The 14,309-nt window shown below is 35.7% G+C and overlaps 1 protein-coding gene across 3 annotated transcripts in view; it reads right to left on the bottom strand.

Moving 5' to 3' along the window:
• The window catches only part of LOC116174767 (serine/threonine-protein kinase N), a 72,820-nt gene that overhangs the window by 34,400 nt on the left and 24,111 nt on the right, over window positions 1-14,309 (bottom strand). For all 3 annotated transcript variants that reach the window (XM_031492753.1, XM_031492752.1, XM_031492754.1), the window contains one exon: window positions 5,151-5,481. In XM_031492753.1, the coding sequence (XP_031348613.1) occupies window positions 5,151-5,481 (331 nt within the window). The remainder of the gene's footprint in view (window positions 1-5,150; window positions 5,482-14,309) is intronic.

Below are 14,309 nucleotides of genomic sequence, written 5' to 3'. Positions count from 1 at the left end.
AAAATTTAGATTTGCGCATGCGCAGTTCCAACTTTCTTATTTAGTTTCAAAATTTAGATTTGCGCATTTCCAACTTTCTTATTTAGAAAAGCATTGAAATGAAATTCTTCTTATAAATTGAAATTGAAGTAGCACTTCAAAAATGGATTGCACATTTGCAACGCTAGCTTCCATATTTGTGGCCGGATTTTTACGATTTTAACAGAAGTTGCATCTTACAAATGGGAAATGAATGCAAGTGGAAATGCGCTTTATGTAAATCGTTCGTTTACGATTACTTTTTAACTTGTTTTCTTTGTATACCTTCTATCTGTAGACAATATAATTTTGCCCTTAGCTACCCCTTGGGCGTTGGTCAAAATTTGACCCGAACATTTATTGCTCAAAATTCGTACCAAATTTGAAGGCATTCTGGTAACATAGAACAGACTTCCTTGATGACTAAAAACCAGATGACTTCTACGAGTGGTGGCCACTAGATGAGCAAAACATTAGGCCAGAAGTCTCAAACTTTGCTGGGAATCCAATTTTCTTTATGCATTTGGCGAGAAACATTCCTATAGAATTTGTAATTCTCTTCTTTCGTTCGACCACCTATAACCATACAATGGTCGCACAAAAACATGGGAAAAATAACCATAAAATAGGTAATGATTGTGACATTCACATCCTTTAAGTATATATTTTTATGGGTATACGATTCCTCCAACCTTCGAACACAATACGTTGTAATTATTTACAATGAGAACACTTTGACCGACGACGACCAATTAAGCTTGAGTTGCACAACATCCCAAAAGCACTTCTGGAAATTTTGACCGGCGTCATTTCGATCCCGGGAAGTGAAATTGATTCGGAAATACCAATCACATGCCATTCTAATTCGTTTTGTGAATCAATTGCATTCCGTGACTATAATATGTATTTCGACAAGACATTTACATTAGCTAGGATTATGGAGCATTAAATGGTAATGAGAGTATTTTTATATACTGTCGGGTCATAAATGGCCATTTACCACTTCAATTTATTACAGACGACCGTTCAGTTCAGAATGGAGGAAGTGAACGAACCGAAGAACGACTTTATTGCACTTCGATGTAATTATTTCTTAAAAAGTCACATGTAAATGTAGATGCCAAATCAAAAAATGCTACTAAGTATATTTGAATATGGAAAACATTCACTAATTTGCATATGTAATATCATACTAAAAGAATTTGTACTGGAATAAATAATGAGAGTGAAATTACAATAAAAAATGAAAGAATCTACTAATTACCCACAAAAATTCGATCATATAATTAAAATTTAGGAAGTAGGTATATTTGACCGCACTAGTAATTAGTATTTGATTAGTTGAATTTTTGTGGTAATTAGACTGATATTGACATTGTATGTCTTAATTAATTTTAATAAATGCACCAACACCGTCTATCTGGCTTCCGACATTTTGTATATTTATCTAATTTTGTGTTGTATACAATGTGAAACGAGTGATAAACATTTCCATTTTTTCTTCGATTCAATTAATTTTTTGACTTTTAATTACAGTAAAGCAGTAAATGTCACTCATTGAGTTAGGTGCGTTTCTAAACGTTTACATTAATTGCACGTAGTCAAGGGTGAGCACATGCCCACCCCCAATTACCTATGGGAGATCTCTCTGACGCCCATCCGGCGAATGAAAATTTTATTTATTTAAAAAAACGTCTTGGCGCATTTTTCAACGAAGTTAAGTCACTTTCTCTGTCCATCCGTTCGAGGCGGTAACTACTCCTACAGTTTTTCAAATATTTAGTTAGTTTTTTTTAATTCGGTAGCTTTTGTGGAGATGTTTCTTTGAAATTTTAACCAAAGCTGCTTTTTTAGTAAAAGCAAACGTATCGCATATTGTAAACATGAGATTAATGTGCACATGTGCAATATCAACTGTCTTATTTATCGAAATTTCTGTTTGTTAAAGGCAAACATATCTCATATTGTAAACATTAGATGTGAGCACGCGCAGTCTATGCGCAGTGCAAACTTTTTATGAAGATATTTCTTCGAAATTTTAACCATGGATGCCTCGAGTAAAGAAAAAAATTTGACTTTTTGGGAAGTACTGATTAATGCATGGAAAATGCGCTGAAGTAACTCGCCTTAGGGCGAAAACGTTTTTGCTTAGTCTATTTCTATAGAATTCTGTCTAGTCTAACCTACACGTCCTTTTTTATTGTAACGATATAACACTTCATATTTATTATTAAGTATCATACATTTTATACAGGGTGTCTTAAATTGAGTAGAATAACGTCTATCTTTGTTATTATTATACTTACAGATCCGGTTAAATTAGAAAAGTTGTGTAGTTTTTGATACCGATAGATATTTCGATGCGATATTCGTTTCCTAGGTAATTGGAAAAAAGTGAAAATCGCCATTTAAAAAAAGTAGTAATAAAGAGTTATGGAAAAAAAGTTTCAAATAAAAGTTGCAATATTCGATGGGATAAATTCATAAATTCAAAGGGTATAGAAAAACAAATTTCAAAATGGCGGTTTTCGAGATATTGACATCAAGTTTCTTATTTGAAATGGACGCCATATTGGATTTTTACGTCACTCGATGGAGAAAAAATTACAAAACCAGTGTATAGTATTTGATTTGGCAATCAACCTTGCATTTTTGCCTCGAATTTTACATGTATTTCTTATGGTAGAGTGTATAATCTTTAAAAATATTTATTTCCTGAATCTTGTAGAGGCTTTATAAAAGAGCATCAAAATTCGTCTTCAAGGACCTTTATATTCAGTTGTCAACAGAGTTTTAAAAAACCTTTCCTAAAGACTTTAGCGTCTCTTATAAATCTTTAATGAGTCGTCAAAGGTTTTCAAGGGTCTCCAAGATTTAAACGCTTTAGAAATGTTTGGGACTTGCCTTGAGGAATCTTCAAGAGCTTTTATGGGTCTCTAAAAATCTTTAAGAACCATTAAAGGCTGCAAACATTTTCCACGATCATCGAAAGTCTTCCAAAAGTCCTTGAGATTCTTTGTCGTTTTTAAAGCCGAGTCACTTCGTCCATTTGTGAATCCCCGAAAGGTTTTATGTCATAAATGATCTTCAAGAATATTTAAAAGCTGGTTTGAAGATCATTGCAAAATGTATGAAACATTCCAAAATAGTATTTAAAACCCAAATAACCAGTATATGTTAGAATTAACCTTCATATGCGCACTTGTCGAACAATATTCGAATCGAATACAAGAGGTCGTTGTAGAATCGCCAACAATGAGCATGACTGTTAAAAAGTAGCATACCATTTCATCGATTTTAATTTGTAAATCGCCGTGAAAGTTTTCGTTGTTATCATCGAGTTCATGATTTTGATAAACCAAAAAACTACGTTATCGCTACCGAAAAAGTTAACCATCGGCAACCACCATCGTTTATCGCCTTCGATTGTTTATTGAACCTATTTGTTTGATCCCACCAACGGAGGGCAGCACGCGGATGGTAACGGAACTGCTTTCAGATATGCGAGATGTAGGTTGGATATTAAGATTTTCTGAAGTGACAACAATGTTACGACTTAGGAAGGTGTGATTGAAGCAAGGCACGGAAGCATACTTCAACTGCAGGTATTGTTGAACAAGAATCTGACATTTCCTTGGATGATTCGTCGTCTTCTTCTGGTAGTGATGGAAAAATTTTAATTACACATGCATTATGAATGAGCGGTCGTTTTTATTTACTGCGTAAATAAGTGGGTAATTAAACCATATTGAATTGTGGTAACTTTTCCCGCTGTTTAGAATGAAATCACTAATTTAGTTTAGAAGAGTATCATGCTGTGAAGGAATCCATAACGCCTTAATAGTGCGAGAATATCTATCGCACGTATATTCCGTTTTCCAGAAAATTTGTGCCATAGGTTCACACGATTAGCGCGTTGTGTACGGGTGCGCCATCCTGATGGAACCTAAGGTTCCAACTTTAGTTTTTTTGTGCGTCGTACATCTTTGTAGTCGAAATAAAAAATGCTACTCAATACAATGTAAAGTTGTTGATGATTTCTCTGTTCTGGCATACCTTTGGAAATAATCGAAATTTTCTGGTTTTCTTTCCAGCACGATATACACTCTTTAATTGTGCAACGTTTCCCTAATTTCACGATCGTATCTTCTATGGTTTTCGATAAACCCATGAAAGACATCCTTACCTTGGACACAGTGTATAATTATATCTATTAAAAAAATATAGAATGTGATACATCATTGCAATCAGGAAAAAAATGCAAAAAATACAGGGCGTTGCATTTAAAAGATACCAACCTTGGGTTAAATTTTTACTAATAAAAAATCAAAATTTTCTTAATATGAATTTTTGTATGATCGTCAAATGTTTGGAAAGTGTTTAAGCGCCGAAACGAAAAAACACCTAGTGTTTCAAATTCAAATACATACTAGTTGTGAAAAAAAAAACATAAACTGATTAATCTGTAGATTTTTGAATATTGCACCGTGGAGTGGAGTGGATTGTAGTCCAATAGGAAAATCAAAATTTCAAATGCGAATATCTCGAGAACGGAGCGCTGGAAGAGAGTACCCCAATTTCTCCCAAATTTGGCCAATTTAAATTTGTGTACATTTAACTTGATACTTGCGTTGTGATTTCTGGTTGTTCCTTTCGTTTTTTTTAAATCTGAAAATGGGAAATTTCATTTTAAGTGTGCACGCTTTGATAAAACAATTATTCTCGCGCAAACTTGCACCTGAAAATTACTATTACAAAACTTGCGATGTAACGTACGATTATAGTTAATTAGCTTAACATTAAACTTGCAACCAAAATACAAAAAAAATAACCTTGTTTATTTTAATTGGTGGAAATTGCAATCCTTCACCTTAAAAAATGAAAACTTAATTAAAGCCAATATTATGAATGTAATTTTTTGCACTAGCTTTATACAAAAAATGGAATTATTCCTACCGTACAATTACATGACCTAGAGCTGCGTGTGAGATGTACAATTACGATACAATTTAGTCACGATCATGACATGTAATAAATATCAAGGTTTTCTATTCTATTCTCTTTGCCGGCGCGCAAAAGTCCCTAAAAGGATGAATTTGCGCACCTGCTACTTTTCAAAAACGGGCACTTACCGCCGTTCGTCGGTGGCGTAGAAGGGGCGCTCTGTCCCTGAGTGAGTATAATTTGAGATTCCAGTTCGCTAAGTTCATTTTTCAGTTCTGCGAGTTTGGAATTTGAATTTTTGACTATAGTTGCCACGTGACTTAACGATTTGCGATCGGTCGCGACCTCGCGAAGCTTCTCGGCGCCCTCTTTAATTTTGAGCTCCTTGCGAATTTCGCGCCGGATCGCCTCCTTCAGCTCCTCCAGCTTGCACGGCAGGAGCGAGTCCGGTAGGTTTTCGGTTTGGAGGCCATACTTGTGCGACAGCTCGTACAAAACCGGGTGTCGTATGTAGTCACCCTGAAAAAGAATAATCACGGTTACTATAATTGTATTTACTTTAAAAGGTGTAGTAGATAATAAGAGATGATGAAGGTTAACACCTGTTGATGATAAATCGGAGCGTCGTCATCAAGCTTCAAGTGCCTACGTCAGAAGGCGGTGATGATCCTTTTAATTTGTAACAATCCAAATTTACAGCGTTATTGCATTAAACTTGACTTTTACAAGAACATTACAGGAAATGCATCGTTTATCTCAAACTTTTATTACAGTTGGTGTTGCGGTTATCGGCGGCAGCGATGTGTATTTAATGATTGTAATGTACACCGTTTACGTGTGCATAATTAGTAGATAGGTACTGTTTGTACGCGAACGTAATTTGAGTTTGTAATAGAATAGCTAAATAATAGTCGAATTGCGCAACAAAGCGCGGCTTCTTTGAAGCGGCATACAAAAACAAGATAACACCCAACGATTTGGGTACCATTGTCATCCAATAATGAGTATTAATTTTTAATTCATTTGTTTATCGAGACCATGTAACGTAAATTTAATTAATTATTAATTAATTTATAACCGTATTGTACAGAAATTTATAACATGTAAATTTATCATAATACAAGCGCGAACTTCGCCAATAATCATTGCGGCATCGATATTGGAACTTCCATTAAACACGCGTGTATGGCAAACGGAAAGTTTCTACAAAGATCACGGAACATTCTCGTGAATTCCCGAATGAGCAGATCACATTTCTCGGAAAGAACGCGTCACATCTGCCTTTTTTTTTACGATTGTGTCAATAATTTTAAGTTACATGATTCGGAAATGTATAAAAATATTTCAAATGAAGCATCCTGAAAATGTGTGTTGCAAATGGTTAAGAAATTGCACATTTTTTTTTTAATTTTGGAAATATTTGTGTAGAGATAGAAAAGTGTTCCCGAAATGATAGAAAATAGCTGAAAAATGTTTAAATACTTCAGCAAATGTTTCAAAAAATTTTCAAAAATAGAAATAAATAAAATTTTCAAAAGGTGTAGACATTTTGGAAACTTTTTTTAACAATGTAACCAGAACCAACTAGACATTTTACGTTTAACTTCAAAATATGTAAACAATTTGAAAATGTTAGTAATGTGTCAATAATTTTGAGATGCAGAAGTCGGAAATGTAGTATGTACCGGGAATTTTTCTTAAAGATATGTATATACAGGGTGTTCATTAATGCAGATCTTTCAGGGAGTTATAGTACTTGCCAAAATTTAAAAAAAAGGCAATATATGCATGGTCTTAAAGGGCGTCATTTTCGTTATACAAGGCGCCAACACCCTGTATACTGCGACCAACTATTTTGATTTTATTGTAGAGATTCGAAAACATCATTGATGTATCAAATTTGAAACAATTATCACAGAACATAAAGTAAACACGCAAAAACGAACAAAAATTCACTCTTTTCCACTCTGTATAAGAAAAACGACGCCATTTAGACCATGTACATACAGGGAGTCTATAAAAGAACTCTGGGGTTTAAAAAATTAATATTTTTTAAACTATAAAAGATAGCAAAATTTGATCAATTCCTTTGAAACAAGCAGCTCAAAGAGTTTTACTCATACGAATTGGGAATGTTTCTCTCAACAGTTGGCAGCGCTGCGGAGCGTTGACCGTGAAATGACGTAACGGCTGCGGCAGGCAGTCAGTGTCGTCTGGACTAACTAACTAACGGAGCTCACATTGAACTTTACTAAGTTGTTAAAAATCTTGAAAATGTAAGCTTTCTAATCATGTATAAAACATGTATGTACGTTTTTTACTGTATTAAAATATTTTGTCTTAAAACCCCGGAGTTCTTTTATAGATACCCTGTATATAAGATGGTCATAGACGAATGATTGGGCGTTTCGTTACTAAGACACCATAGTTTATGAATGCACCGATTTGCTCTAGGAAACAAGGGAGTAAGCTTTGTGTGAGAGAATCAATCTTATTATTTTAAAGCCCATTAATTACTTATTAATCTATTTTAGTTTTCTAATGGTTGACGCAAATTCAGCATTAAAACGGTGCAGTTTAAGGACTTTCCTACTATTTCGAAAATCGTAATTAGTTTAATGGGTTACAGTTAGCAGCCTCCGCTTAAGTCAAGATTACATCCTTTAGGTGCACTTTTAAAAAACTGAATTTTGACACCGGTGCTATATTTTTAAAAAGTCTGGGAAGGACGGAACTAAAGAGATTGTAATTTTCGAACGTTATCCCAAAACCGTCAATCTCGCCATAGCATAGCCGAATATTTTACATAAGTTAAACGCTTAATTTAGAGGTAATCTTTTGCATGTGGTGGTTTACCGAAACGTAAAATCTTTTGCCTTTGGTGTTTAACCGTATTTAAATCCTTTTGCTTTCCGCCTTTTGCATCTTTGCAAACTACATTTTGTAAGTACCGTAATTTTGAGCGTTTCCGTAAGTTCATTTTGCATTCATACCGTTTAAATTTTGCTTTTACATTAAGTTTACCGCATCGTAACTATAGATTTTGCATTTTCTTGCACAATAATTCCCATCGCTTCATTAATTGCAAGGTAAATTTTTTGCTACTTTCAGTTTCATTAATTCTAGGGAGGATATTGTCTCGCTCTCCTGCAATTGCTTTTTCGTAGAAACCGCTACCGAGTCCGATTAGGTACTGTTCCCGCTTGAAGAAATTTCTGTACGCTTTAAGTTTGTTTAACATTCACCAGTAGCCGCCCACCGCTTGCCCTTTAACATTCCTGGGACCGCCGTTCTCCATTCGCGCTTACCATCGCCGACTCCATCTTGTCCAGAAGCAAGAGAGAGTGAAACTGCTGGTGACGCTCGAAGGCAATACACATACATGGGAGGAAGAGAGAGATCGGCAGTAAAGAATTTAAGATAGGACTAAGGATAGAATCAGATCAGCAACCGATGGAAATGGGTCGAAAAGGGAAGATAAAAACATCAAGAAAGGAAAAGATACAAAGACGAAGGGAGACTGAGGAACAAGAAGAAAAATAGGATGGAGTACAGAGGAAGAGTGGAAAAGTATGAAGCGATGTATGAAAATGCAATAATGTGTAAACAGGTTAATGAAGGGGAAGGGGGACGAGAAAGATACTAGAAAGGAAACGTGGAATAAAGTGTACAGAAGAGAGAAACAGGTATAGAAGAATGATGGAGAGAAAAAGGAATTGAGAGAACAAAAAAGTACAAAAGAAAATTTAAAGAAAAAAAGATGAACAGAAAGAATATGAAAAGAACAAATCAGGGAAATAAAAACAGGACTTTTGGAAGAAATACAAATAAGAGGATCGGAAGCAGCACTTTATTAAGGAAAGCAAGAAAAAAGGAAAAGAGAGGATGAATGGAAGTGGAGGGGGAAAAGTAGATATTTCGAGTACCAGATGCACCAAATACTGGGTCAAATGCTGAAATACTACGAACTAAGAAAAAAGGGACGATACAGATGTCGGGAATAGGAGAGATGGGCTTCAAAAACGATTTCAGAATAAGAAAATACCATTTTGCACTGGTGGGAGGCGTTGATGCACGGAACGGAGATGTGGAGGTGGAAAGAATTGGATGAACTAGAAGGGATACAAAGAAGATATTACACATGGGTATTGGGTCTAAACGGAAGGACACCAAATTTCATATTAGAGGAGGAAACAAAAAAAGAGAAGATAAGGATGGCGTCGGGACGCATATTCGAGAAAAGGAGTGAAAGATAAACTGAATTAATGAAATAATGTTGGGTATCAAGTGTATACACCACGGATTTAAAATGTGATCGGTGTGATTTTGTCACCAAGTACAAATCCAATTGTAAAACACATTTGTGGCCGTAAACCTCTATATGATGTAAGGAAATAACACGCCACTGAAGTGCCGATAATGTCAAATGAGTGCGCATGATCAGTATTCTACTGTTGGTTGTCTCTCACATATGTTGACGCAGTTTTCTGGTTGTAGGATATATCTATGATTAAGGGGGGAACAAAAAAAATTATGAAAAATGGATACGGATGGCCATAGGTCGAAAGGAGGAGAGAAAATAGGGGAAAGGATGGAAGATGTACTTACAAAAAGGGACATAGATATAGAAGTACAGCAACAAAAGAGGAAAATCGAGAGCTCACGAGTAAACAATAGGTACAAAGAGCTGATAGTGAAGAAGTGGTTGTAGAAATACCTAGGGGGGGGGGGGATTATAAAAATAATAGCAAAGTTTAGATGAGGAATCGAGGAGAGAGAAAGAGAAGTGGAAAAGAAGAAGAAAGGAAATGCAGAATTTGTGGAGGAAGATATAGAGCGCGTGGTATGGGAATGTAAAGAGGTTGAAAGAGCAAAGCAGGAGTGAAAACGAAACATTTTGGACCACTGGGTTATTTGACCAAAATGTTTGTTTTGGTCCCTTAAACATACTTCTGTACTACATTCTGTATAAAGCCTTCAAGAGCCGAATAAAAGTAACATTCCCAGTTCGCTCTTCACTTTAGAGGTTCATTCATCGCCCAAAAACGAATCAATCCCTCACAGACGACGTGAAAATCAAGTTTCTTTACACGTGCTGATTAAGGAAGAGGTCAGGAAACCTAAATTTGTGACAAAACGTGGTCTTCGTGTACACCATCGGACTTTTTTAGCTTATTATTTCATCATGTTTGCTAACCTATTAAAATCTAAAACGCAGAGAAATTTACAGGTAAGTGTCAAACTAATTGATTGGACAAATAAGGCCAATGACCAATGTATTTTAGTATAGAATTTCGTGTCGATAACCACAATATCGGGGATTAATTTTAAACGTAGTTTCTATTTGAAGAGTGTTCTTTATTCTACTGGCTAGGGAAACGTGGTGCAAAACCCAGGTCGATTTCTCTGGCGCCTTCTTGTCTCGTATATTAATCATTTTATTAGGGAACATTGCATGTGTAAATAACACGACTTCCTGGATTTGCACAACGAGCTAAATGGCGACTTTCTCTGGAAAAACTGGATACCTACATTATTTGTATGAATATAAATACGACGAACAGTCCCAAGTTCTTCGCGTGTATTAAAAATGTCATTTTCAGGAACACACCATCGTTGGCGGTAAAACTAAAACATGACAGTGGACAAAAATAAATAAAATCAGTGTTGCACAAAAACATCCCAATAAATATATTCAAAAATCAAAACAAAACTGAAACTGCGAATTGAGCACGAATTTATTGCTCAACCATCAGTATTGGGCATGGCTGAGTTCCAAATCGTCGATTTACAATGTTACTGCAAATCCTATCAGTCGTTGTATCTGCAAAATATTTATGTCAATGGCAAGATTAGTCACGACAACTATCGAACGCAATCAATGGGATAATTACACACGTATTATACAAGCCTGATTCCGTGATAGATTAAGCGGTTTGATTAATACACTTTTCATATAACCTGAACTACGCTACGTAATTGCAAATTACCTTCAAGTCTCATTGTAATCAGATAACTTAAAGGTAAAGTATGTAGGTCATAAAACTGGAAAATGGCATCATTGCCGACGACTGCGGAACAGGTGGCGGAATGTTTAATTTGGATTCGGGAAAAGAGGCACGAAAAAAAATTATATCAACCTTAAAAGCGGCGATTACGTCAAGATTGCATAAGATCATACTTCATTACTGAGTGTGACAACAGATAATAAATACGTGCTCGCCGAATTATTCCGTCATTAACTTTCAATTTTTTCGATGTTGTTTTGTCTACAGAAGTGCGAAGTCATAAATTAAATTACGATGCATTGTCGAAGGGAAATTAACACCACTGGCAGGCCATCGTTCAAATGGATATAATGGATGCGTGAATTTTAGAGCCGTCTAAATGATGCGATCTTAAAAAATTTCATATACACAAGTTGTAGGGGGGGTTTATAAAATTAGTTTATTTTATAGCAGATCTTAAATTCACATTTTAATAGCTTCAGTGATTGTGCATTCTAATGACATCTGTCATTCTTATTAAAAATGGGATGCGGAGCACGAAATAAAATTAAAGTTCAGAAGAGAAAACAATATATATATATAAACGACGGGAGAACCTAAGCTTGCTATTTTCGACTTCTAAATTAAATACTTAACAGAATTTTCAGAAGTTTTATAATGACTTATATGGCATCTGTTATAAAATAAAAGTTTGTATTATACACGACGGTAAAGAGAAACTAACCATCCCTATTATTTTCTTGTATAATAAATTACTATTATTCTTAATAGTTTTAGTTCGAGGGAACATTAATAATTAATTTGTTTTGTACTTGCAATAAGAAAAAAGTAAACTTTTAAACTTGATGAAATGATGGGAAAATTAAAGAAACCGTTCGAGCTCCCGCACCCCTTTTCGTGTTTTTCGACATAAAATATTCGTAACTCGAATACTGTGAGACTGTTTTACCCGCTGCCGTATGAAGTGTAAAAAATTATCCTCCTGTCAGATCGAAGGGCCTCCGTTCAACCGCAATTCGCGTTTGAAGTTTTGACTCCACCATCACTAAGATCTTGTCGGAGGCTACCGCTACCGAGGGACAAAATTCGCAGCGGAAGATACTTTATGGGCGCCCGAAGTACACTGCCTCTCGAAGTCGCGAGCCTTGCAAAAGGTGGTTCATTTCCCCACCAGGTTAAAAAATTCCGTAACGAAGAAGTTACGTCCCAGATCTTCCCGACGGTCCAATTTGAAAAGAGATAGGAAAAAACTGAAAAATCACCAAGTTAGTACTTATAACACGCTCGGAGATGTCGCCCAAATGTTGGCTACTCCACATCATATATCTCCATCCTTAAAGTTGTTAATGACACGGCCCAGGTAGAACATGTCCACACTCCTCGTCTTTATACAGGCGTTCTTCTGCGGCGCCGCAGCCGGCGAAGGCGCCGCAGCCGGCGAAGGCGCCGCAGCCGGCGAAAGTGAGATTAAAAGCCATCTTTTTTACACATAAATTTCCAAAAATGCGCACAAATGCAAAAAATACACTTTTTAGGAGCTGGAGTAAGGTATTCGATCTGTATAGTCAGTACATTCGCGCGCGGGGGGGGGGGGGGGGGTTAAAATCGCGAGACGTTGAACTTTGGCAAGCAATTTAATTTCCACGCGTGAGGTAATATTGAAGCGATAAAATAAAACTTCATCCAACGTTTTTAGAATTCTCTTATCTTTACAATTCAAGATTTTCAAAAAGACTACTGTGTCTTTGACACAGTTTCAATCTGCTACAAAGCTAAAATATCCTAAACTGGGGAAAATGCACAGCTCTTAAAATTCGAAAATCCTAAACGTGGGAAATTTTATATAAATATTCGGCGATTTTGGGATTCAAAATCCATGCAATTCCATTTGTTTCTTCGACTTTCGCCTTTTCCTTATCGCCGCTGACAAATGCATTATCGACATGATGGCGCCCCGATGTCCCCGCGCACAACAGATTTCGCGTTTGTATAATTTATGAAAAAAAATGAAAAATCATAGCTCCCATATTATTCGACTATTATTTTTAATATGTGATTATTTTTACCAAAAAAAATATGGAAGATTTTTTTCAAATAATTATTGATGGAAAAGATTTACCTAGGTTTTTGGCTAGGTATTAATTAAGTACGTAAAATTGTTGCCCTACGAAAAAACAGTTTTTGTTCTTCTCTCCAGGAGCGTCTTTTCCAAGTTGTGGAACAAACCCTAGATACAGAATTTGGTGAAGCTCAAATGTGTTTGCGCCCTCGCTTAAGACTTAAGAGGACAATTCGATAATTGAAAATTCAAATTCGTATATGTTAAAATAGAATGGTGGTTACTGTGCCACGACTTTCTCAATAATATAACCATTATTCTTTGCCGTGGTACCTTCTTGTCAGTTTGCCAGTTAATTAGAACCCATTAAGACGTACTACAACCTGAAAGTTTATTAAACATAATTTAAGGAAAGTGTTCTTTCTTGAAAAAAAAATTACTGTAATTATGATAACTGTGCGTAAACCATAATTGCTACTTTTATTATTGGCCTGTAGCATCCAAGGGCAATTTGCAGCTTGCCTTCCGTCTACCTTGCGAATTTTTAGAAATTTAATATCGAATTGCAAGTGTTATTTTAAAATATGGATTTTCGTGTTTAAGGTATAATTATCGACATTGGCATTTACCAGTACTGCAAGCAGAAACCTTTTCCTTAATCCACAAATACATTTTTCAGAACAGCAAAATTGAACACCCTGTATTAAGGTTTTTTTATCCGACCAGTGGAAAGTAACAGCTTCGAATGAAAGGGATGTCGTCTGCGAAAAACGTGCACCGAAATTAGATCATTTTAATTTTTAAGTGAAACGAGTTCGCAAATGAAGCACGTGTTTTCGCAGTTTGTTTTGGCTGCCGTGTTATTTCATAAGAGCACGTTTCGCTATTTCAGTTGCAAAGATTTTGAAGTGCCTCGACATGTGTCAAACGAGTCGAGTCGGTCATCGCCTTTTTACCGCGTCAAATTTTCAAAATAAAATATTCTCGACGACCTACGTATACTGTCAATAATTTATAACGTTCTATTTTTGGAAAAATTAAATTATGCGCACGCTATTTAATGCTCCCCAATCTTGAGATCAGCGTTCTTCATTTTAGGGAAAAAATCTAGAGCCATTCGTTTTAATTGTCCTTTTTATTGTTTAGTTGCATTTATCTACACACTCCCCTGGAATATTCGTCACCATATTCAATCGATGAATATGCCCCTATAACAAGCCTTCAAAATATTCCAAGATTATTCGCTTCAAAAAGTTATAGGTATTTACCTCCCAGGAAAC

The sequence above is a fragment of the Photinus pyralis genome, unplaced genomic scaffold (genome assembly GCF_008802855.1).
Source record: "Photinus pyralis isolate 1611_PpyrPB1 unplaced genomic scaffold, Ppyr1.3 Ppyr1.4_LG6, whole genome shotgun sequence".
Lineage (NCBI taxonomy): Eukaryota > Metazoa > Arthropoda > Insecta > Coleoptera > Lampyridae > Photinus > Photinus pyralis.
This window is presented reverse-complemented; position numbering and strand designations above follow the sequence as displayed.